The sequence below is a fragment of the Aphelocoma coerulescens genome, chromosome 1, assembly GCF_041296385.1.
Source record: "Aphelocoma coerulescens isolate FSJ_1873_10779 chromosome 1, UR_Acoe_1.0, whole genome shotgun sequence".
NCBI lineage: Eukaryota > Metazoa > Chordata > Aves > Passeriformes > Corvidae > Aphelocoma > Aphelocoma coerulescens.
In genome coordinates this window covers 70,945,890-70,968,484 of record NC_091013.1, presented here as the reverse complement: position 1 = coordinate 70,968,484, position 22,595 = coordinate 70,945,890, and the positions used below count along the sequence as shown (strand labels likewise).

Sequence of the window (22,595 nt, the reverse complement as noted above, 5' to 3'; positions counted from 1 at the left end):
AAGAGAGATCATAATATATCAAACCATCAAATAATATTGCCCTCCAGTGAGTTTAGAAGTCAAAATGAATTCCCTTGATCTTTGTTTCTCTCTGGAGTGAGACTATTCAGTGTACAGACAGTATCTGTACAGTCTTTCAGATAATCCTTGTTTTCTTTAATCGTAAAAGGTAATGTCTCTTGTTTAAGTAAGAAGAAATAAGCTGTGTCTTTTTAGAAAGTTCTACTGACAAGTTACCACAGGACTAAAGAATATGGACACAGAAGTTGCTTCAGAGGAACCTATTTCAGTAAAGGAAAATTACCTACCTGTACACTCAATCTGTAGTGTTACAGTTTCTTCTTTTTGAGATGCCATTTGCCACGCAGGCAAAAAATAGGAAGTAAAGAGAATGAGTAACTTTCTGTGTCTACAATGTCAGCATGAACCCATAATGGATGTATTACAAATAATTGGATGTGTGTGACCAAGTACTGGGAAATGTTCAGTGGGCTTCCAGATGGAAAATATTGGATATTAGGCTATTTAAAAGTTCTAGTAGGGAAAGTTATAGAGTTGTAAATTAAAGAAATTGTACCTAAAAAAAGCTTATGGAAAAAGTTGAACCATTGGTTATGTGCCTAGAGAAGACAGAGGACCCTGATGTTTTCTAAGTACTTCATTATGATTTCTTTGATATGAAAAAGGTTTAAAAAGTATTCTGCAAGTGAAATCTAGCTATATTTTTGAATGTGGACTGTTCTGATAAGTGGGTCTCATTTCATACATTTGAGAAGGTAATGTTTTTATTTGGCATGTATAAGCTCTACAAAGGAGGGTTTGAGTTATTTTTTCCCCATTGCATGTTGTTTCTAAACACAATCAAAAAATTCTCATTATTTTTCTAATATTTGTTCCAATCATGGAACTACGTAAAAGCTTCCTTATCAATTAAAAGATTGAGAATATTTCTAGATCTTTCTAGATACTATACTATTTTATTCATAGTAGAAGACAATAAATTAATCTTTATATAAGATTATATATGTCTATATATAGCTTTAGCTGCCAGTTACAGATCACCATAGGCAGCTCTTAACATGTCTGGTACCTACAATCAGGTATAAATTTTGGAAGAAAAAAATTGAAACATTTATCTTGTCAAATTTACTACTCATTCTCTGTCTGTAGGGGAAAAAATGCTCTTTTGAGACAGCTAGGTTTCATCTTGGCAACTTTAACCACCACGGAGCTCGGGAGGCCAGGGCATTTACATGTATTCCTTTGCCTCCTGTCTCCTCTAACAGCTGCTTAGTTTTATCTTTACCAGCTCACTCCTGAGTAAAGGTAATGACTATCAAATTGAAAGCTCTACTTATCAATACTGTTCCCAAGTTATTTTCTAAAGCTTAATTTCTTACTTCTTTTCCTCTCTTCATCTTCTCTAAACTCTTTAGAATTGGAGGTGTTAGATGGCTTACTTGGTGAGATGGATAGCTTTGAGGACACATTCAGCATGCCAGCTAAGTCCAGTGGAACTCTTCTGCTGATGCCACTTGCTCTGGATGCAGTAGAGAAATATGAGATAAATCCAGATAAAACACAAGAAAAGGGGGATGTTCCCTCTGAGCAGCCTAATAGAAGAAAGACTGGCATTTCACATGAAATCAAAACAAATAGCTGGACTGAAAACAGCCACTCTACTGGAAAGAATGGTTCTTTACTCCAAAACACCAGTGAAGATATGGGAGATGGTAAAGATGGCTGTTTAATAGGACACGAAAAGGAATTGGAGTCACTTAGGAACACAGGAGATGTGCGTGATTATAGAACACACAAGTCCTTTGAGATTGAGAGGCCTGTGAAAGAACGTGTGCAGTCTCCATCAAGCCAGTGGTCTCAGCTGAACTTGTCTGATCTTGATGTAACTCACCTGGAGATGTCTGTATGTGGCTCTCCACCCTGTGACTTACAAGAAAAGTCAGTACTAATGGCCAAGGATGATGCTGTGGAAACATCTTTACTGAACACTTCAGGCTTGATAAAAGCACAAAAGCTGTTGAGTGTCAATTTGGCAGAAAAATGCCATGAAATGAAAAACACTGAGAACAACCCAACATCAGAAATAACTCCAGTAAAATCTGTGTCGTTGAGTGTTCAAGAGCCAGAGTTAGTAAAAGGATGTGCAGCTGAGGTTTCCAAAATGAGCTTCTTAAACTGTAATTCTTTTTTAATTGAACATACAAATGTCACTGAATATTCTGTAGTCTACAGTGGCAACTTTTCCAAGCATTTAAAAGCAACTTCTAAATCGGTCATAACTGATGTTCTGTCTCACCCACTTGTGTGTAATGCCGCATCTCCAGATAACTATGACCTACATTTAATAAATAGTGAAAATACTCTAACAAAGTCTGGTTTTAAAAGCCTGAAGATGTTACCCAGCTTGAGAAAGAGATCCAAAAGATTTATTTATAGAATTAATAATACTTTACTGTATCAAGAAGAAAAAATACAAAAAGAAGTAACCTCTGAATCACCTATTCATACTGTATTACCACATTCGGAATCTGATTCATGCAAGTTTAGAGGCTGTCAGGTGGCCAGTGATGTTGAGCAAGGTATATAATTAAGCTTTTCATCGTTTGTGGATGATTCATTATTTGTTATGAACCTTTCATGTAAATGTTTCAGATAAATCATGTAAAACCTTGTGTTTGTGGAAAAGTAGCTGTGCAATTGGGAATCAGTGTATGGGATTGTTCTGTTATATAGTGATAAGGATTATTATTCCTTTTCTGGAATAGAAACTTCCACCCAGAGCCATTATTCTAATTGACAGTTATTTATCTTTGTCAATGCTGGTTATACATCTGTAGTGTCAAGGGCCATTCTGTCTGAGTTGATAACTTTTAAGTGATCGTAAAGAATCGTAAAGGTGTATAGTTAGTTTTCTAGAATTAAGTGCTTTAAGACTCTACATCTGTTTCTTCCTAAAACCACAAAATACTTTAAAAAACAATATAATGAAAGCAAGCACATGCTCCTACTTTTAGAAGCTGTTGTTCTTGCTAGAATTACTTTATATTAGGAGTTGAAGTACATTAAATTTGAAACAAATCCTTATGTTGAGACATAAGGAGTTGAAGCCCATCTTTTCAAATTTCTTTACAACTAAAAACTTTTTTTTTATTTTTCACCTTGTAGCATTAACTGCAGCCAACTCTTGTTTCTGACTGTTAGAACATAATTAGGTTAAACAGACCTCCAGCCTTGTCAAGGCGTTCGCATTTGAAAACAAAAGTGATCCTTTGGATTCTGTTGTTAAGCTTGTGTAGAAATGATCTAATCAGTCGAAATTTTGTGAAAATCTGAATCTACATTTGTTTGAATAAATTTATTCACATTTTTCTTTGTAATGTCTTCTCTTGCAGACCATTTTCTTCCTTCTGACAGAAAGCATTTGGAATCAAATACCAGGACAAAGAACTTCAGCACTTCTACTTTAAAAATGGATATAATGGATAACTCAGCCAATAATTCCTTCAGTGATAGGCTGAGACAACAAGACCTGGCAGACTTGGGGGAAAATGCAAGACAGGATCAACCTGCTACATCAATAAAATGCTTAGAAGTATCTAATACACTGAAAGAAGACACAACAAATTCTTTAAATAGTGAGATTATTTCAAATATAAAACGTAAAGTTCTGACTTCAGCATGCCTAATGGCAAGAAAGCGTTCCAGATTTCTCCCTAAAAGCTGTTCTTTAGGGAAAAGTGAAGAAGATAAGGACATGAGTGCTAATGTGGATGATGGAGCTGCTGTATCTCAGAGCCTGAAAGAGCTTGGGTCTTCTCACAGGGACAAGGAACTCTTGGTTGATATGCACAGTGACTCTATATCCATGACAAACAGCATTTCCCATAATGCTTCATGTCATATCAACTTCGGCATGACTGGAGTCAGTAGTGACTGTTGCAATAAATTATCACCTGGTAAAAGGCATGCTACAGACCAGAGGTCAGGAGCTGACTGTAGAGAAGTACACAGACTTTTGGGAATAAATTGCTCAGAAAATGACAATACTGGATTAAAACAAGCAGAGGAGACAGATGCAGCTGCCTTTTCAGAGGATGTAGCCAACAATGAAGACCCAAAGCCAGCTGAAAACAACAAAAGTGCTCATGCAGATGCATTCAGTAATGTAGCTGTAGACATTTCTAAAGAATTATTAGATGGTGTAAATAATAGTTCTTTAAATGAAGTAATTTCTGCCGAAGATAAACAAGTAGCACCTATGTATTCCAGCAAAAAGCCAGACAAGAACCTAAAGTGTAAAGCAGAATCATCCGTGATTCTTAATGCATGCAGTTTGAATCTGGGCTTCAGTGGCTTTCAGACTGCTTCCAATAAGCAGATTAAATTCTCTGAAGCCAGTATAGCAAAAGGCAGAATGCTGTTCAAAGATATTGAAAATGAATGCTTTGAAGCCTCTTCCATGGAAACAGTCAGAAACTTTTCAAATCAAGTTAAAAAGGAAAATACATTATTCTCAGATTCAAAAAGCAAGTTGGGCAGTAATTTATCTGATTTATCTGATTTAGGTGATTCACAGGCAAGTTTTCTTGAACCCATGCACACACAGTTTATTCCACATAAAGTTGGCTTGTGTAAAAGCTTTCCTAGAACTCCACAAGCCTTGCAAGAAGCAAATCAAACCTTGACAGCAAGCCAAGAAGCTGAAATTGCTGAACTTTCTAGTATCTTGGAAGAAACAGGTAGTCAGTTTGAATTTACACAGTTTAGAAAGCAAAGTAACACAGTACAAAGTCATGGCTTGCAAGAATTAGGAACTGAAGAAATACATGGAATAAAGAATGTAGAAAATATTTCTGAAACAAGGAAAGATGTGGAGTTTTGTAGCACTTTTAAATCTGAAAATCAAGTAAAAAAGGGCAAGTATTGTCAGGAGGAAAACACAAATGAAGGCTCTGAAGTGGTGAAAAATGAAAAAGAAAATGCAGTGGTTTTCCATGAAAATAACAAAAAGGTTACTTTTACTAATTTAGACATAAATGAAAGTAGAAGATCTGATGAGAGCTTTCCCGTAGCTAAGCAGGACAGCTTTTCTAATTTCATAGGCTTTACTTCAGCTGGAGGTAAAAAAATAAATATTTCAAGGGCAGCTTTGAGTAGATCTGCAGAGCTCTTCAGAGACTTGGATGATGATAACTATTTGTTTGTATCTGAAACTGGTACTAGATGTCACAATTCAAATGGATCTATGTCTTCTGACAGTAATTTTTTCAGATGCCTGACAAAAGGAAGCAAAGAAAAAGCTGTTCGTGTTCCAGATTTCAAAAGCACAAATGCAGTTTCCCACACAGGTTCTGTTTCCTACCATGCACAGAATAAAAATGAGAAAAATACTAGTACAGCTTTTAAGGAAAATACGGAAATTAAGACAAAAATATCAGTAAATAATACTGAAAATGTTAGTTTGAGTAATATTAGTGTTATCAATGGCCTATTATCCACTAAAAATCATAAGCAGAATTATAAAACTTCCAAGCAATTTTTAAATCAAGGAGATGAGGAAGGCAGTTTGCTAGACAACTCATTAGATGTAGCATGTCTAGAAGATGCAGTTATGACTGCAGAACACAGTTTAAATATGTCATTTGAAATGGAAAACCAGTCTCCTAACCACAAAGGAGAAGGCAGAAAGGAAGATGAATGTTTGTCACCAAAACTTCAAACTCCAGCTGATGGTGATATATCCATTCCTGATGCAGCTTTGGATCATTCTCTGCCCTTGTTCAGTGTACAGTGTGGAGAAAGAGATGTAAATGTTTTGGAGAACTCTGATGAAGAAAAAAAAACCTGTAAAAATGTGGAAGAAGACACCACCCATGATAAGAACCTGCTAGTGAATGAAAGCAGAATAACAATAGCTTCTTACCATCATTATCAAACACCTCTTGAACAAGAGGTAAACGTGGGGGAAAGTGAAGTGCAAGGGAGTTATCCGACTGGTTTTCATACTGCTAGTGGCAAGAAAATAGCAATTGCTGATGGATTTTTGGCCAAAGCGGAAAAGTTTTTTGCAGATATTAATGTAGGAAAGGAACATAATGACAATTTTGAGAATCTCATCAAGAAAAGGAAATGTGGTAAAAACTGTGTTAAAGACTGTGATTTATGTATTGACTCAGAAAAACTTAATTTCAACGAAAAGTTTGTTCCTGAAGGACCTGGAGCTCAGTTTAATCAGGTGATAGAGAGCAGTCCTATTAAACATGCTGCGATTCTTGATCCTGCTAAAGTAGATACATTTGTTGATCTAGGTGAAACTTGTGAAAAAAGTTTGGTAACCTCACGTGTGCATAAAAAAGCTGATGTCAGACCTGGAAAGTCAGAATTGGAATCCCTTAGAGGACAGAAGAGTGACGCTTTAAGTAGAACTTGTTCGTCTGAAGATGGAAAATTGCTTGCAGAGAAAAAAGTGGACTACTCACCAAGAAAGAGGGATGATTCAGAAAACACAGATGATTTTCCTGTGCACTCTTCTGCATCTCTGCATTTATTGAAGGTACCAAGTGACCTTGAAGACAACTGTGTGCCTGGAGATACAAAAAATACTTTATTTGTTGAGGAGAGCAACAGTAAAGCTGATCAATCACTCCTCTTAGATTCAAAAAGTAGCTGCTCTTACACGAATGGTGACAGTAAGGAATTCGACTTAGAACATTTAAATGAACCTGCTGCTGATAAAAATTGCTTCACAGACACTATGGTTAGTGCTTGCCAAAACCAGTCACTGGTCAGTCTTCCTGAAAAGGAAATGAAGTTTAACAGGTTAAAAGAAACAACACTTAATGTTGAAAAGCAAAAGGGTGATCCGAAACAAACCATGTTTAGCACAGCAAAAGGGAAAGCAGTGTCTGTTTCAGAAAGTTCATTAGCAAGAGTCAGACAAATGTTTCGAGAAGACTGCAGTGAAGCTGTAAAATATGAAATTGAGCCTAAGTCAAGAACCAATCAAACAGAAATTGCTAGAAGTTCATCTATAGTCCTTCACACTGAGTGTCCTAATTCTGCTAAATTTTTTAATGCTACAACAAGCAAAGAAGTTAATTCAGCCACGTCCCAATTTATTAAAGTAAATGCAAGTTCTAATGAAAATTGTCACCAAGAAAGAAGCACATCTGCAGATGCAAAGTCTGTTTCAAATTCTCAGAAGCAACACTTTGAGCAGAGTATTAAGCTTTTAGGGCACTTGTCTGTTCCAGATAAGCAGATAAAGCCAGCAGGTGCTTCTACAAGCAATTTTGGACTTTTTAGTACAGCAAGTGGAAAGCCTGTACAGCTTTCAGAAGAGTCACTCAAGAAAGCTAGACAACTCTTTTTTGAAATGGAAGGTAATCATTCATCACATGAAGAAGCATTTTTAGTTGAGGAAGATGTAGAAAAGTCTAAAATGCACGCTGAAGTACTTCCTAGGAAAATGGAGGTAGTGTCATCAAAAGGGGAAGAAAATACCAGCAGAGAAATTATTTCAGATCCTGCTTTTGGCTTCAGCACTGCAAGTGGAAAGCAGGTAAAAGTCTCTAAAGATGCCTATCAAAAAGCAAAGGCAATTTTAGAAGAATCTGATTATTTTTTGAGTAGCGGGCTTTGCACTACAGATCAGCTTAGTTCAATTAAAGAGGGTGGTCAGCATGTAAAATCTTTAACAGATAAGGTGATCTCAGAATTCAAAACTGAAAAAAGCTGCAGTCAAGACTCTGACTTTAAAAGCATCTGCCCTCAGGAAATGAAGTCTTTTCCTAGCACTTCCCACATCAAAATGCGTGAACACACACCATACAATCAGAAAAACAAGCAGTTAACATCATTTAAAACGAACTTTCAGCAAGAGGAGACTGAGTCTTTTGGAAAATGGGAGTTGAATCTGAGGTCACAAGCAGAGTCTGAAGCAATTTTGTGCAGTGATACTGCTAAAGCAGAAATTAATACTAATCTTCAAAATCCAAAAACTTACTTGGAAGTAGAGGCTGTAGAAAGTGCAAGAGCTTTTATGGAAGACAGTTCTTCCATTTCTGGAGTACAAATTAATGCTGCGCAGACCTTCAGTGGCAGACTGGATAAAAATTTCCAAAATAAGACCTTTGGGAAGAGGCACTTTGAGGAAAACAACTCACTTGGTAAGTGTTTATCTTACATATGTTCAACTCCATATTTCTGCATATGTTTGAGGTTTTGGGGGGTTTTTTGCATGTCATATTGATTTTTAAGTCACAGAGTTCTTTCTCTAGATGTCAATTGCAAAAACTCTTCTTGCTACAGGGTAGTTCATCCACACTTTCCAGGCTTAAATGTGCACAGTAGAAGCTAAATTTGTGATTAGTAATTTTGAAGGTGTACAGGTTTGCTGTTTTATCATAAACTTACAGAAGAAAGCTGCTGCTCCTTTTCTCCCTGAGCAGACTTCCTTCTTTCTTTTCCTCTCTGTACAAATCTAGTGTTTTTTCATTGAAAAATGAGTAGCAGTATTTTAATTTTCGTGGTTTTGTTCGTTTTAGGTGAGGACAATGTTTTGCTTGTATCAGGATTGCTAGTCTGATACGAAAAATAGTTGTTGGTCTAAAAGCAGTTTCTTGCCTTCTGAGACTGATCTGTCTAGGGCTGAGGTGTTGGTACTTGATGCTTGCACAGACACCCAGACCAGTTCAGGGACCTGGGCTAGCTGAAAACTACTTGTGGAAGGGGAGATTGCAGCAGGGTCCCTGCCTAGCTGCACAGGTTCAGGTACAAAGGTCAGGCAGGCTAGTGCTGGAAAGTTTGGGTAGGTGGCAAAAGCCAGGGAGGGACTCATCAATCCAGCTTGAAACAGCTGTGTCACAGCTGAGCCCTGATCTTAGTTACAGCTTCTGTAAAAGATGTGTTACTCTTAGAATTTGGGGGTGACTCTTTGGTTACTGAAAGTACAAAGAGATGCAGGTGAAGTGCACTGAGAGAGCTGTGCTGCTGGAGTGCACTGTGATGCACTTTCTGAGGCAAACTGAGTGTGTTTGGTAACTTCAGACTTACAAACTTCCTTTTGGGTGGAAAAGAATTACCGATCACAAAAGTTTCATAACAGACTTCATTGTATGGAGTGTTGTTGTCACTCTTGGTAACACAATATACAGTCACTCCATACAGCAGAAACTTTTGCAATTTGTGGTGAGGTGGCTGTGTTTGAAAAGGCCATTGAAGACATGTGTGGTCTGAAAACTTGCTAAGTCTACTTGCTCTGACTTCAGTATTTTATTTAGAAATTACAGTTATGTTGTGCAGATTGATAGGATACTGAACTTGAAAAGCACATCACTTTTAAAATTCTGTGTTTTTATTCTAGGAGAACCTCCAATTAAAAGACAGCTTCTGCTTGAATTTAACAGAACAAAGAATTCCCCCAGATCTTTGAAAGCTTCAAAAAGCACCCCTGATGGTAATTTTAGTCATCTTGTGTTCTAAGCAGTAATCCAGTGTCAGTTGTTATCGTCAGAGTTCTTCTATTTCTAATAAACAAACATATAATATAACAAACATATAATAAGTTTGCTTAACTACTGCATTTATCAATGTAGTCATGGAAATTTGGGGAAGCTGCTGTGGTGATGTTTCTGCAGACTTGAAATCACATGATTAAGGATATGCCTTATTGCATAGAATCTAAATATATTACTTCTGCAATAACTCCGGTTTTATTTCCAGTTCAGGAGGAATTTACCCGGTTTCTCACAATCCTAAATCTCACAAATTCTAGTCTCAATAGGAAGAATGCATTTTATTGATTAATCTACAGAATATATTTTACTGATTACCTTTGTATTTTCTGGTAGATACTTACTGGTAATATACTTATTGATAGCCATCTATATTACAGGTGCTTACAATATTTTGAACAAGTAATATGGAAGCTCATGGAAGTGCAATCAAGGTTCAAAATTTGAGTTGATGTTTTATGCGAAGCTAGTTACTGATTGAGATATTAGGATAATATGATTTTGGCTACAGTTTTCAATAATAGGATAAACTGTATTCCTTAAGGAACTTGTTTTTTTTAAGCACTGCATGCTCTCACTTCGAATTCAGTAGTAGGATTCATCAAATATATTGTTCTAGGCATAGAAGCCATGATTTGAAGTACTAAATGGAATTTGTAGATTGCTGCCAGAGAATAATTTTATTCCTTTCATGTGTCAGTATTCTCCTACCCTACAGCAGGACCTAAGCAGTGTTATTTGTTGGCGGACAACTGAAAACAGTTCTAATCTCCAGTACACTCTTGCCTCTGACTTTTAGAACATGTGGCATCTTGTATATACAACTTCTCATATGAAACTTCCTCTTTGCAGCATAAGGGCATAGCACAAATGAGTTTACATTCCAGGCAAATATGATTTAGTTACATTGATAATTCAAAGATAAGGATGTGCTTCAATAACGGAAGGAGGAGTTTGTGCAAATGTGCTCTTTTCTGTTGTAACTTCAAATAAAAGAATAAAAGTTGCTGAAAGAGTTCTAAATGGAATGGTGAGCCTACCTGGAGTTAAATATATGATAAACACTTCCCTTTTAGGAGCCTAAAAATATCTTGCTGGCTCAGGAACACAAACTCTTGAGAGCTCAGCATTGTGATCACTTATCCTTTAGATCTCTCTGTAAAGATGTTTAAACAAATATTTTTGGGTGCAGGAAAGAATAAAGCTGTTTAAATCCACTCTGAAAACTTTTCTATATATCATTAATATAGATAAAACACGGGCTGTAAATTTCTGTCTATGTAATGTGCCATTTCAAACATTTTTTTTCTAATTATCTTACAGGCATTTTTAAAGACAGAAGAAAATTTATGTACCATGTGCCTTTAAAACCCATAACTTGTCAGCCTTTTGGGTGAGAAATTTATTACATATTTTAGAGTTCTTCTAATGCAATTTCTTAAAATCTCACAAGCCTTTGTAACTTTCTAAAAATATACAGTAATAATTTGCTACCCAACTTTATAGAAGACTCATAATTTTACTTCAAAGTAAACATTAAAAAACCATATAACACATGCTGTTGCAGTAGACCAGTGAGATGCTGAACAAACTATACCCTTACACTGTGTCTTTTCTCAATAGATAGAAGTTAAGCATTCTGTTTTTAAAATACCAAAGACTGATATTTTGTCATTTTTACTGATACATTATTGAAATTTGTATTACTAAATGAAGAATACAAAACTCCTGACAAGGATTTCTGTCAGGAGGATGAAACCTGTATGCTTAAATGTTTTCATCTCTGTAGCTCAACTAAAGAACGTCAAGAAGTCAAGAATCCTACCCTTACTCTGCCAGATCAAGACTTCAAAGGATTCCAGTCTAAACCTGCCATTTTTCAGCACTGTGCTCTGAGGCACTCTTCAAATGGTACTGCAGGGGTTTCCACTCCATGTAAGGCCTCGGCAAAAGAGAGTGAAGAAACGAGAACTTTGTACAAATCTGGCAAAGCTGCAAAAACGTTTATTCCACCCTTTAAAACCAAGCTGACATTTTCTACATGCGAACAAGGCAGCAGCAAAAGATGTGACTCACCAACCAGCAAAAATATGACCAAAGAGATGGAATTAAATCAGATCACAACTGAACAAAATAATGCTGACCCTCAAGATCACCAGTCTTGCATGCAGCATGCAGCAGACGCTGACCTAGAAAATGGCAATTTAGGTATTTTCAGATTTTACTCACTTAACTATTGTGAATACTGTCAGAGTTAAACCTTTAAGGGGTTTTTGCATTTTTTGTCAAACTTTTTTTTCTTCAATAAGAAGGTTCTTTTTAAAGCTTTTTATTGGCAGAAAAATTAGGAAATTACTACTTTCCTAATATTTTATATTACACTCCTAAAAAAGCATATGCTGCTTATCTCCAAAGTTAATTGAGAAGATGAAACGTATTTCACACAGTGCTTAGAAACAAGATAGCTTATGTTTCATTTGATATTTGATTTTTCTTATATACCTCATAGGTAAAATAATCAAGGAACCTTAGATTAGCCTTGCTATACTTCACTCACTTTTACAGAAGCTTGTTTTCATTCCATTTGCTAATTAAAATGTAGACTTAGCCATACAAATGGTTGGTTGTGTCATTTTCAAAGAGGCAGAGTTTAAATGCTCAACTGTTCAACTTAAGAATGTGGGCTTATGCATTCTAAGATCTCTTGAATGCTCTGGTGTATGTTATTTCTACAATTTACAGTCAAGTAATCTGGATTTTTTTCAGAAGGACTTGTGTATAATTGAACAGGTATGAACATTTGCAGAATTAGATCATGCATTAACAGGCCAAAGTCTCAGGATTACGGACTCTGTAGCCCTCAACTAATTTCTCTTCATTTGTAGTTTTCAGTGAGACTGAGTTCAGTCTGATGAGAAGAATATGTAGATGGAAGTTTAGTCTAGGGAGCTGTATAAAATTAATATAAATATATAATTTGTTTCATATGAATATTCAAGCACCTTCAGTGAACACTGCTTTCTAAATGCATTAAATTTTGAATACTTAGACTTGCAGTTTCTAAAAATCTACAGAGTGGCATGGAAAAAATGCTTATCTGAATATGCTTTTTGTAGTATGACTGTATCTTTATTTGGTAATACTTGTAAAAGGTTTTGATGTTTTGGGTTTTTTAATTTGCAGCTATGGCCAGGATGGTAACAAATCTCCGCTGTGCCAGAGATCTGCAGGAAATGAGAATTAAAAAGAAATGTAGGCAAAATATTCGCTCACAGCCAGGCACTCTTTATGTCATTAAAGCATCTGCAAGCAATAGAATCTCTCTGAAAACTGCAGTAGAAGAGACATCTCCTAGCTTTTATTCTACAGAAGAGGTATATTGATATATTTTTATTTTTTGTCTTGCATCTGTTTCTCAAGACTAGCAAATAAAAATGCAGTAGCTTTTGAATAGATGTGTTCTTCAGTTTTTAGGTAAGTATTTACAGTAGCTGTTAGACCAGTTGCCACAGTACTTGAGTAGCATATGTACAGCTTTAAGACTGTTCCAAATAATAAAGGTCAAAAATGTCTCTAGTGTTACTGTTCCAAATAATAAAGGTCAAAAATGTCTCTAGTGTTATAATCAAATGGGAGAAAATCCATCAATTATAATGCATATTAAGAACTGGTTTAAAAGAACAGTTAAATTTTAAGCTTGGGTAAATCAATGTGAAAATACTCTTGCTTTTGGTACAGTGAAGGTACAAAACCTATTGAATTTTTTTAAGCACTTCCAAAGAACACCGTGATGCTGTTCTGCTAAAACAGTGGTTGGGAATTCCTCCCTTCTCCATGGTTTACATATGAAATGGCAAGATCAGACAAAAGCTGTCTCAATCTTAAGGAAACATTTAATCTGAATTTATAAGATTGGATATTTAAACTCTCGGCTGAATTCCTACTGTATTGTCATTAATTTGTCTTTTTCATCTGATTTTTTTCAGCTCTACAAATACGGTGTTTCAAAACAATGCATACAAGTTAACAGCACAAATGCAGAATCTTTCCAGTTTCTCATTGAAGACTTTTTCAGCAAGGAGTATTTGTTAGCTGGAAACGGAATGCAACTTGCTGATGGAGGATGGCTAATACCTACAGATGAGGGAAAAGCTGGGAAAAAGGAGTTTTACAGGTTCTGTTACTTACAAACTTGAGACAACTATGCTATTTATTAGTTAGCAATTCTCTTGTCTCCTAGAATAAATCCAACTCAGTGATACTTTAAAGCATCTGACTACTTTTTTTTACTGTGCATTTTTAGTACACCTCTGTTAGTGTAAATAAAGATATTATAGGGTTGTAAATTTGCTATGTAGATAAATGTTGCTAGTGATTGATCTTCACTAACCATTAAAGCAAAGTCAATTTGGAAAATTTCTGGCACAGTGTAAATAGTCTAAAAAATAGGCAAGTTAAATATTTGCCATGGATTGCAGGTTAATTTATTAATAATTTATCTGCAGAGCCCTCTGTGACACTCCTGGTGTGGATCCCAATCTAATAACAGAGGCCTGGGTTTACAATCACTACAGATGGATTGTATGGAAATTGGCAGCCATGGAAGTGTCCTTCCCACGTGAATTTGCTAACAGATGTTTGACACCAGAAATGGTCCTGTTGCAGTTGAAATATAGGTATGTGTATAGCAATATATTGGGAGCTGTATTTTGTGTTACTGTGTGCTTTCTGGTTCGTCAATATTGCAAAATAAGCACCTCTGCCTTGCACTTACTACTTAGCAGAATGCTTGTATTACTAAACTTACCCACAGTGGTATTAAAAGCATAGTGCATGTTACTTGCAAAAATGTAGATAACATTTGCTATGCTACAGTGGTGCCTAATCATGTAGATTGAGTAAGCAACAGTTTGCTACAGTTGTGTTTAAAGAAAAACAGTGTGATGGATTTTGTTTGCTGTTACAAAGCATGAATTCTTTTTTGTAGGTATGATTTGGAAGTTGACAAAAGTAAACGATCAGCAATCAAAAAAATAATGGAAAGAGATGATGCAGCAGGTAAAACACTTGTACTGTGTATTTCCAAAATCATATCGCTGAGCACAGTTGTATCTCCTAGCAGTAGCAGTAAGAACGTGGAAAGTAAAAAAGCAGCAGCTCTAATTGAAGTTACTGATGGCTGGTATGGGATCAGAGCTCTTCTGGATCCACCTCTCAAAGCTTTATTAGATAGAAGAAGGCTGACTGTTGGTCAGAAGATCATAGTGCATGGAGCAGAACTTGTTGGCCCTCAAAATGGATGTACACCACTGGAAGCCCCAGATTCCCTTATGTTAAAGGTAAATAAAATTAGTTCAGCTTGGTTGGATGTGACTGAGAGATGTGATAAATGCTAATTAGTTGAGGCGCATATTGAAAACAGAAAAAGTTATTTGGCTTTACAAACAGATAGAGCTTTGCTGAAGTTTAATAACCAGATTTGCATGACATGACACAAGGGTGTTACTCAACAGGTTTGGAAGATAAGTATAAAATAGTATAAAATTCTGCCAAGTTTTGCTATGTGTTTTGGCAGTTCCAGCTCCTTAATCTAGTTAAACACCAAGTTACAAAAAGGTATTTATCCATCACAGACAATATGGAAGTTGGAGGAAGAATGCAGGAGAAAAAATAAGTCATAGGAGTGTGGACTGGTGAGGGAGGACCTTGGCTCATTTGAGGATGGTTAAAGAGCTGGGTGAAATTTCAGCGTAACATTGAAATTGTTCCTCTGGTACAAAGCAATGGTTGGTCTCATAGATTCTCACTTCCCAAGGAATTCTAACTCATCAGACTTTTAGGTTCTGTTCAAAATACATTGTTCAGTGTGAAAGGAAACCTTTAAATTAAAATGCTCAGGTACAAAAGTGATTTATTCATCGTGAGGTCAGTGTGAAAATAGATATGCAGATATTGCTGTAGATGTAATAAGCTGGACATACCTTTGACCTATCAGTGACAGTTTCTCATTCACGATTTACCTTATTCAGATCTCAGCGAACAGCACTCGACGTGCACGATGGCACGCAAAACTAGGATTTCATCGGGATCCCAGACCTTTCCCTTTGCCTTTGTCATCACTTTACAGTGAGGGTGGTGCAGTGGGGTGTATTGATGTAGTTATTCAAAGAACTTATCCTATTCAGGTATGGTGTAAGTATCTTATGAATCTAACAGGTTCTATGAGATCTAAATTATATTAATTAATTGCTATATCATTCCTCAAATCAAACACAATATAGAGAGCTAAACATTTTTTTTAAATATACCATTATGTGTAAAATGAACAGGAGTGGTCCTTGCACTGTGCATGTATTTAGTGTTTCAGGACAGGAGTATTCTGCTATAAGAAGAATTTGAGTTTGGGCTCAGTATCTTTTGGTTGACTTTGCTTTCAGCTTCAAAAAGCCAGAAATAATTGAATTTCAGTTTGGATTCTAAAAAGTACAGCACTTGTTTTAAAGGAGAAAAAAGAGTTTCAATTCCAAGAAGTGAAACCCAGTTTGTTTTATTATTAACATATTAACATAGAAGTTACATATTTCTAAGCATTAGTAGGATTAATTTTTCTTATGTGTAGCTGACTGTATTGTATAAGTTCTATTATTTAAAAATACGGCTGAAAATACAGTGCGTGATTATGGTATAAAATAGAGTTAAAATCTTTTAAATACCACTTGATATCCAGACATTTTAAATATGGTCAGACTTCACTGCAACTACTTGGTTTTATAACAATACCAGAGACAAAAAGAAACAGTATTTCTGTTAGTAGTCAAACATTTTAATGTTAGCAGTTTAACCAGGACATAACTTCCATATTTTATTAACTTTTCTCAGAATATGTTACATGTGGCATGTACATCTAGGATTCTTTTTTCATTGCCTTCTTTCTAAGGTATTGTATAGTTATTGGTGGATGTAGAATGAGTTCTGCAAAGGTACAAGCAACATTTGGTTTGGATCATTACTTTACTATTTAGATCATTACTTTAATAGAGGAAATTGCTGCACTTATTATGTGAGCTGCCTGGTAGAACAACCATTTATTTAGGTCTCAGAAAGGGAACTGTAATCTGCAGCTGCATCACAGTAAATGGTTTCCAGGCTGGGGAGGAAAGTGGTGCTTTATATCTGGCTATGTCAAGAGATTGCTGTACTTTTTTAAACACTGAGACTCTTGCTCAAACATACCAAAATTATAGGAAGATTTGGGCTGTCTGTCTCCTTTTACCTCAAGAGTCAAGGAGTGTAGGAATCACAGTACCCTTAATTAAAGGTGTCATACTGTAAGTAATGCAGGAAATACATGGTGTGCAATTATTAAGGTACACAGAGCCTATTTCAACAATTCAGTGCCTCATAAGGATTAGTCCTGCAACCTTTCCTCATCCTGCTTTCACTGTACTCTCCTGCTGCTTCTCTATTCGAAAGCTGGAGCTCACCTGGTCCTGTTACTTAGCTAATTTAATCCATTAAACCAGGAAAAAGTAACTAATAATAATTTTAAAAACACACAGTGAACTGCTGTCTGTTGAATTGCCAAACTGATATGACCTGCTGAGGTCAGATGTGTGCTGGAGCCAGTGCAAAGGAGAAGACAGAATTGTGCAGAAAAGGGGGAAGGGAAGGGACCACTTTCAGCAGCAGTGGATCTCCTTGTTTGGCTCACTGACCTCTTAAAATCAGGCAAGCCAGTTCTGGCAGGGTTTTTGACAAGGCTCTAGTCCTGTGGAACCATTTCAGTCAGAAAATGTTTAAGAACATCTGCAGAACTACATCATAGTTCTTTTACAGCATCTAATCTAGGGTGTTAAAACAGACAGCACAGCTGATGTGGAAATACAAGTTGGGTAGAATGCAGTCGGGTGTATTCTTAAGGATTGAGTTTGATGGTTTGTATTTTAATGTATCTGTCTGTGGGATCCATTCATCTTCTAAATTACAACACTGATACCCACTACTTGAAGCTCTGTTTTCTTCAGCTGTTCAATCATCTGGGTCTGGATACTGTTCCGTTCTGTCTGTGTGTCTTTAAAGTGAAAATTTACCAACCAATGCTGTGGGGTTTTGCCTTTTAACTTTTATACTGAAAGAACTTAAGATCTGCTGCCTGTTAATTTTTAAAGTGTTTTTGCTTAACTGTGAGTATTTAAGGGAAGCTAGATAATGTTAAAAATAATTTTTTAAAAGTCTGGGTTTAATTTTAATGTTTTTATTTCAGTGGATGGAAAAGACGTCCGCTGGTTCCTACATTTTTCGTAACAGCCGAGCTGAAGAAAGGGAAGCTGCCAAGCACGCAGAGGATCAGCAAAAGAAACTGGAAACTCTGTTTGCAAAAATCCAAGCAGAATATGAAAAGCATGAAGGTAAAGCTTTCATTCTTTCAAAACTTGTATTAAGATCACAAAAACATTTTTGATGTTTACAGAAAAGTGTAAAGAAATATTCAAAAATCTTCTCTGGTGATAAAGAAGCAGAGACAGGATTTGGGGTTATTTTCTTTGTTGTTGCTTTTGTTTTGTATTGTTTCGTGTTTTTGCTTGGTACACTGTGTAGCAAGACCTTTCAGTACAAAACGGTTACATGGTTATTTGCGTGGATTTGCAGCTACCTAGGAAATGCTTCTTGAACATATTGGTAGCCAGGCCATTAAAAAATTATCCTGAAGATGATGCTCGGGAAAGTGTTCCAGAATTGTAGAATTCTTAATCCTTCTCCTCAAGGGCATGACACTGTAGGATTTCACTGAGAGGTGGGCACTGCTGGGTTGTGTCTCAGTAGACCTGAACACCAAGACTGAGCATCTTTCCTCATTAATAACTGCATGACACTGCAGATACTGAGGTCAGCGGAGCTGCTTAGTGGGTCAGAGACTCTGGTGACACAGACCATGAAGAAGGCTGAGTTACTGAATGCCTGTTTCACCTCACCCTTGGTTGGCAATCCCAGGCCCTGGAGACCAGGGGAAATTCTGAAGCAAGGAAGACATAGCTTGGTGGAAGAGGATCAAGTTAGAGAACACCCAAGCAAACTGGACATATGTAAATCCATGGCTGATGATGGGATGAAATCAAAAGTGCTGAAGGAGCTGACTGATGTCTGTGAGGCTGCTTTTGATCCTCTTTGAATTATCATTAGGTGATCGGTAGAGGTGCCTGGAGACTGGAAGAAAGCAAATGTGTCTCCTATATTCAGAAATGACAGGAAGGAGCGCCTGGAAAACTACAAGCCAGTCAGCCTTACCCTGATCCCTGAGAAGGTGATGGAACAAATAATCCTGGAAACTGTTAACAGTTATATGAAGGACAGAAATGTGATTTGGAGTATTCAGCCAGGATTTACCCAGGGGAAGTTGTGTTTGACCAACCTGACAACCTTCTGTGATGAAATCACTGGCTTGGGTAGATGAGGCAAGAGCAGAGCTGTTGTCTGCCTGGACTTCAGAAAGGCTTTTGACACTGTGTCCCTTAAGATCTGCAGAGAGAAGCTGATGGGCTGGATGAGCAGGCAGGCAGGAGGATTGAAAACTGGCTGAACAGCAGGGCCCAGGGGGTGGTGATGAGTGGCACAAAGTCTGTTTGGAGGCCAGTGACTACTGGTGTATGCCAGGGATGAGTACTGGGTCTAGTGCTGTTTTAACATCTTCGTTAATGATCTGGAGAATGGGGCAGTGTATTTTCAGCAGGTTTGATGTTAAAAATTAGGACAAGAGGATCATGCTGCCATCCAGAGGGATCTTGGCAGCTGGAGAAATGGGCTGACAAGAACCTTATGAAGTTCAACAAAGTAAATTGGAAATCTTGCACCTGGGGAGGAACAGTCCCATGCACCAGTACATGCTGGGGGCCACCCATCTGGAAAATAGCTTGTCAGAAAAGGCCCTGGGGGTCCTGGTGAACAAGCTGAGGGTTGTTGCCAGAAGGTCTAAGGAGGTGATCCTTCCCTTCTGTTTAGGCCACACACAGAATGCTGTGTCCAGTTCTGGGCTCCTCAGTACAAGAGAGACATGGACACACTGGAGAGATTACAACAAAGGGACATTAGTGTGTTTAAGGAATTGGAGCATCTGACATAGGAAAGGCTGAGAGAGTTGGGACTGTTGAGCTTGGAGAAGTGAAGGCTCAGGGGCATCTGATCAGTGTACATAAACACCTGAAGGGACAGTGCAGAGAAGATGGAGCCAGGCTTCTGTCAGTGGTGTCCAGTGACAAGTCTAGAGCCAAATGGGCACAAACTGGAACACAGGAAGTTCCCTCTGGACATTGGTAAACACTTCTTCGCTGTGGTGGTTGACTGACAGTGTTGCCTAGAGAGGCTGTGAAATCTTTATCCTTGGAGATAATCAAAAGCGCACTGGATGTGGTCTTGGTCAGCCTTCTCTAGGGTAACCCTGCTTAAGCAGGAGGGTTGGACCAGATGACCTCCAGAGGTCCCTTACACTTCAACTATATTATAATTCTGTAATGGGTGACACTGTCCACCTCTGCCAGTGATTTCTAGCAGTAGTTCTAGCATGGAATTCTTAGTTGAAATCAGAGATGGCCTTGTAATTCTTACCTTCACTGCTGTGACCTTCTGCATGTCAGTCACTTCGTGTGTTGTTTTATGTTTGGTAAAGTTGTCTACATGGGAGTCTGCTATGCTGAAGGAATTCATCAAAATGCTGGCAGCAAAGTGACTTACCGAAGGAGATGTTAGTAGTTTAATCTAATGAAGTTAACTTGGCTTTTAGCTGATGTCCTGAGGAGGCTTCATGTACAGGCCTGTGGTCAGCTGCTGTCCCAGATCTTGGTGTCTTTGACACTTTTCTGCTGCATGAGAGGAAGAGGAAGTGATGGACATAAAGAAAATGTAGTCAAGTATCTGTGAAGGTTCTTGGCATCCCATCAAATCTCCCTACACTCTCCTAAGTGCAGACACTGATACTGGCTTCCCCAAAGGTCGTATAATCCTCTAATCTATGTTGTATTTAAATGAATAAGATTTTTTTTCTGCTTGTATTTTCCTGAGAGAGAGAGATATATATACACATACACATATAAATCAGTTTTGTATTTTTATTCTGGCAAGGCCTAAGTACTACTGTGCTGCTTATATAATTATAATTATTTCTTCCTTCACTTTAAAGTGTGTTGGTTGTACTCCACATAATGGCTTTTTCTCAACAGAGAGAACCAGCAGAAGAACACCAAGATCACGGACGGTCACAAGACAGCAAATCCGTAATTTGCAAGATGGTGCAGAACTTTATGAAGCAATTCAGAATGCATCTGATCCTGGTTATATGGAGGTAACTGTAGATCCTACTGGGCTAATTTTGAAAAGCTTGTGGAATAAATTAAAATTTAGTACCTCCTGCTAAAGCAACCATTAAATTACTCCTTGTTTTTGCTGGTTTTTGATATTTTCTACAGAATGCTTATTGCTAAATAAATTAACATTAAAATTTTTGAAAAAATGTAATGAAGGCTTGTTGAAATTGATTAATATGATCTTGGATGGCAATTTTCTCTTGTCATAAAAATAGAGTTTATAGCACAATTAAAAGTTAATGTTACTTGTAATTTTATTACTTTGCTTTGTCTTGGATATATGAAAACTTAATGCATCTCGTAAGTCTAGAGTTTCATACACCTACTCTTCCATGCTGTTCACTGAAGTGTTCAAATAATTATATTGTCATTGTTCTCTTCATTTCCTGTTCCAGTTAAATCACAACTTTTAAATGTTTATGTCTTTATTATTAAACATCCAGGTGATTAGTCCCTGCCAGTTGTTAAAAATTAAATACATGCCTTGCCTTTTGTAAGTGAGGATCCTTGACTGTCATAAAGCCATTTAATCTGTGACTTTATTTGATAAAATGGTATCCATGTCTCTGGTGCTGCATGCACAAGGCATCTGGGTCTTGAAGGCTTGGTCAGAAAAGTGATGGTTTTGATGCATTTTAGTGTAAATCATTGTGTCAGCTCAGAGACAGCAGCCTGAGGAGAACTGCAACTCTTCCTTTATTCTTACAGAAATTTTTCCTAATATGTCTTCATATCAAACAGGCAAGCCTGCCTGTTGTATTAAATAGTCACCTTAGTTATGCACTCTCAAGCAGGCTTCTCGCTAATTGTCACATAAGAACAGTGTGTAATGTAATGCTCTGCACAGACCAGAGAGCACCAGCTGAGTACCAGGTAAGACTGATGCCTCCTGTTGTTTTATCATACCTCATTTCAAGTCCTAGTAGTGTATCAGCTGGAAATAAATTGCTTGTAACAGATGACCACTCAAGAAAGAGGCTGTCTAAAAATCTTGACCATGTTGTTTTGATTAAATAAAAAGATACTGAGTTCATTTTCTCTTGGTTGCAGGGATATCTCAGTGATGACCAACTAAAAGCCTTGCAGGCTTACAAGCAGCTGATGAAAGACAAAAAACAAACTCAGATGCAGGAACAATTCAAGAAGGCTTTAGAGTCAGCAGAACAGGAAGAAAATGGTTGTTACAAAAGGGATGTGTCTGCAGTATGGAAATTATATGTGGTAGACTACAGAAAGCAAGAAAAATATAAAGGTTAGTCCTTGAAAAATTAAAAATAACTTTTAACTAAATGTGGTCACTGGCCGGCATAGGTAGATTTGAAGAGTTCCCCAGAAGTATTTTAGCTTGCATGTTAGTATTTCCAGTTTTAATTGATTTTTGGTTTAGGGCTTTTGGGTAGGGGGGTGAGTGTTACAGATTTAATTTGTTTAAAAGCCTTCAAGTTATTATTGAGCAGGTAAGTTACCTTACTGTGCTGTTGTCAGGAGCAGTACTGAGTATCTGGCGCCCGCTGCCCGATGTGTGTTCCTTGCTGAAGGAAGGCGCTCGCTACAGGATCTTCCAGCTGGCAGCATCACAGTCCAGGGGAAGGGCAGACTCCACCAACATCCAGTTAACAGCCACAAAGAAAACTCAGTATCTGCAGCTATCAGTAAGTGCTTTAAGTGCATAAAGGTGCATCCTTAAAATGCATCACACCTATAT

General features: G+C 37.2%; 1 protein-coding gene and 1 long non-coding RNA gene across 6 annotated transcripts in view; one reads left to right on the top strand and one right to left on the bottom strand.

The window, feature by feature from the left end:
• BRCA2 (BRCA2 DNA repair associated) overlaps positions 1 to 22,595 on the top strand; it is a 37,226-nt gene that overhangs the window by 11,079 nt on the left and 3,552 nt on the right. For 3 of the 5 annotated variants that reach the window (XM_069012306.1, XM_069012301.1, XM_069012311.1), the window contains exons 10-23: positions 1,437 to 2,600; positions 3,414 to 8,189; positions 9,386 to 9,478; positions 10,860 to 10,929; positions 11,326 to 11,744; positions 12,720 to 12,910; positions 13,523 to 13,710; positions 14,042 to 14,212; positions 14,524 to 14,875; positions 15,566 to 15,721; positions 17,800 to 17,944; positions 20,747 to 20,868; positions 21,941 to 22,142; positions 22,376 to 22,542. In XM_069012306.1, coding sequence (XP_068868407.1) covers positions 1,437 to 2,600; positions 3,414 to 8,189; positions 9,386 to 9,478; positions 10,860 to 10,929; positions 11,326 to 11,744; positions 12,720 to 12,910; positions 13,523 to 13,710; positions 14,042 to 14,212; positions 14,524 to 14,875; positions 15,566 to 15,721; positions 17,800 to 17,944; positions 20,747 to 20,868; positions 21,941 to 22,142; positions 22,376 to 22,542 — 8,216 coding nt within the window. The remainder of the gene's footprint in view (positions 1 to 1,436; positions 2,601 to 3,413; positions 8,190 to 9,385; positions 9,479 to 10,859; positions 10,930 to 11,325; positions 11,745 to 12,719; positions 12,911 to 13,522; positions 13,711 to 14,041; positions 14,213 to 14,523; positions 14,876 to 15,565; positions 15,722 to 17,799; positions 17,945 to 20,746; positions 20,869 to 21,940; positions 22,143 to 22,375; positions 22,543 to 22,595) is intronic. The other 2 variants (XM_069012315.1, XM_069012320.1) reach the window with 1 other exon arrangement.
• Positions 18,005 to 22,442, bottom strand: LOC138109248 (uncharacterized). The gene is made up of 3 exons (XR_011150377.1): positions 22,357 to 22,442; positions 21,797 to 21,988; positions 18,005 to 20,389 (listed from the first exon to the last, which is right to left on the bottom strand). It is a non-coding gene; the product is annotated as an uncharacterized lncRNA (long non-coding RNA).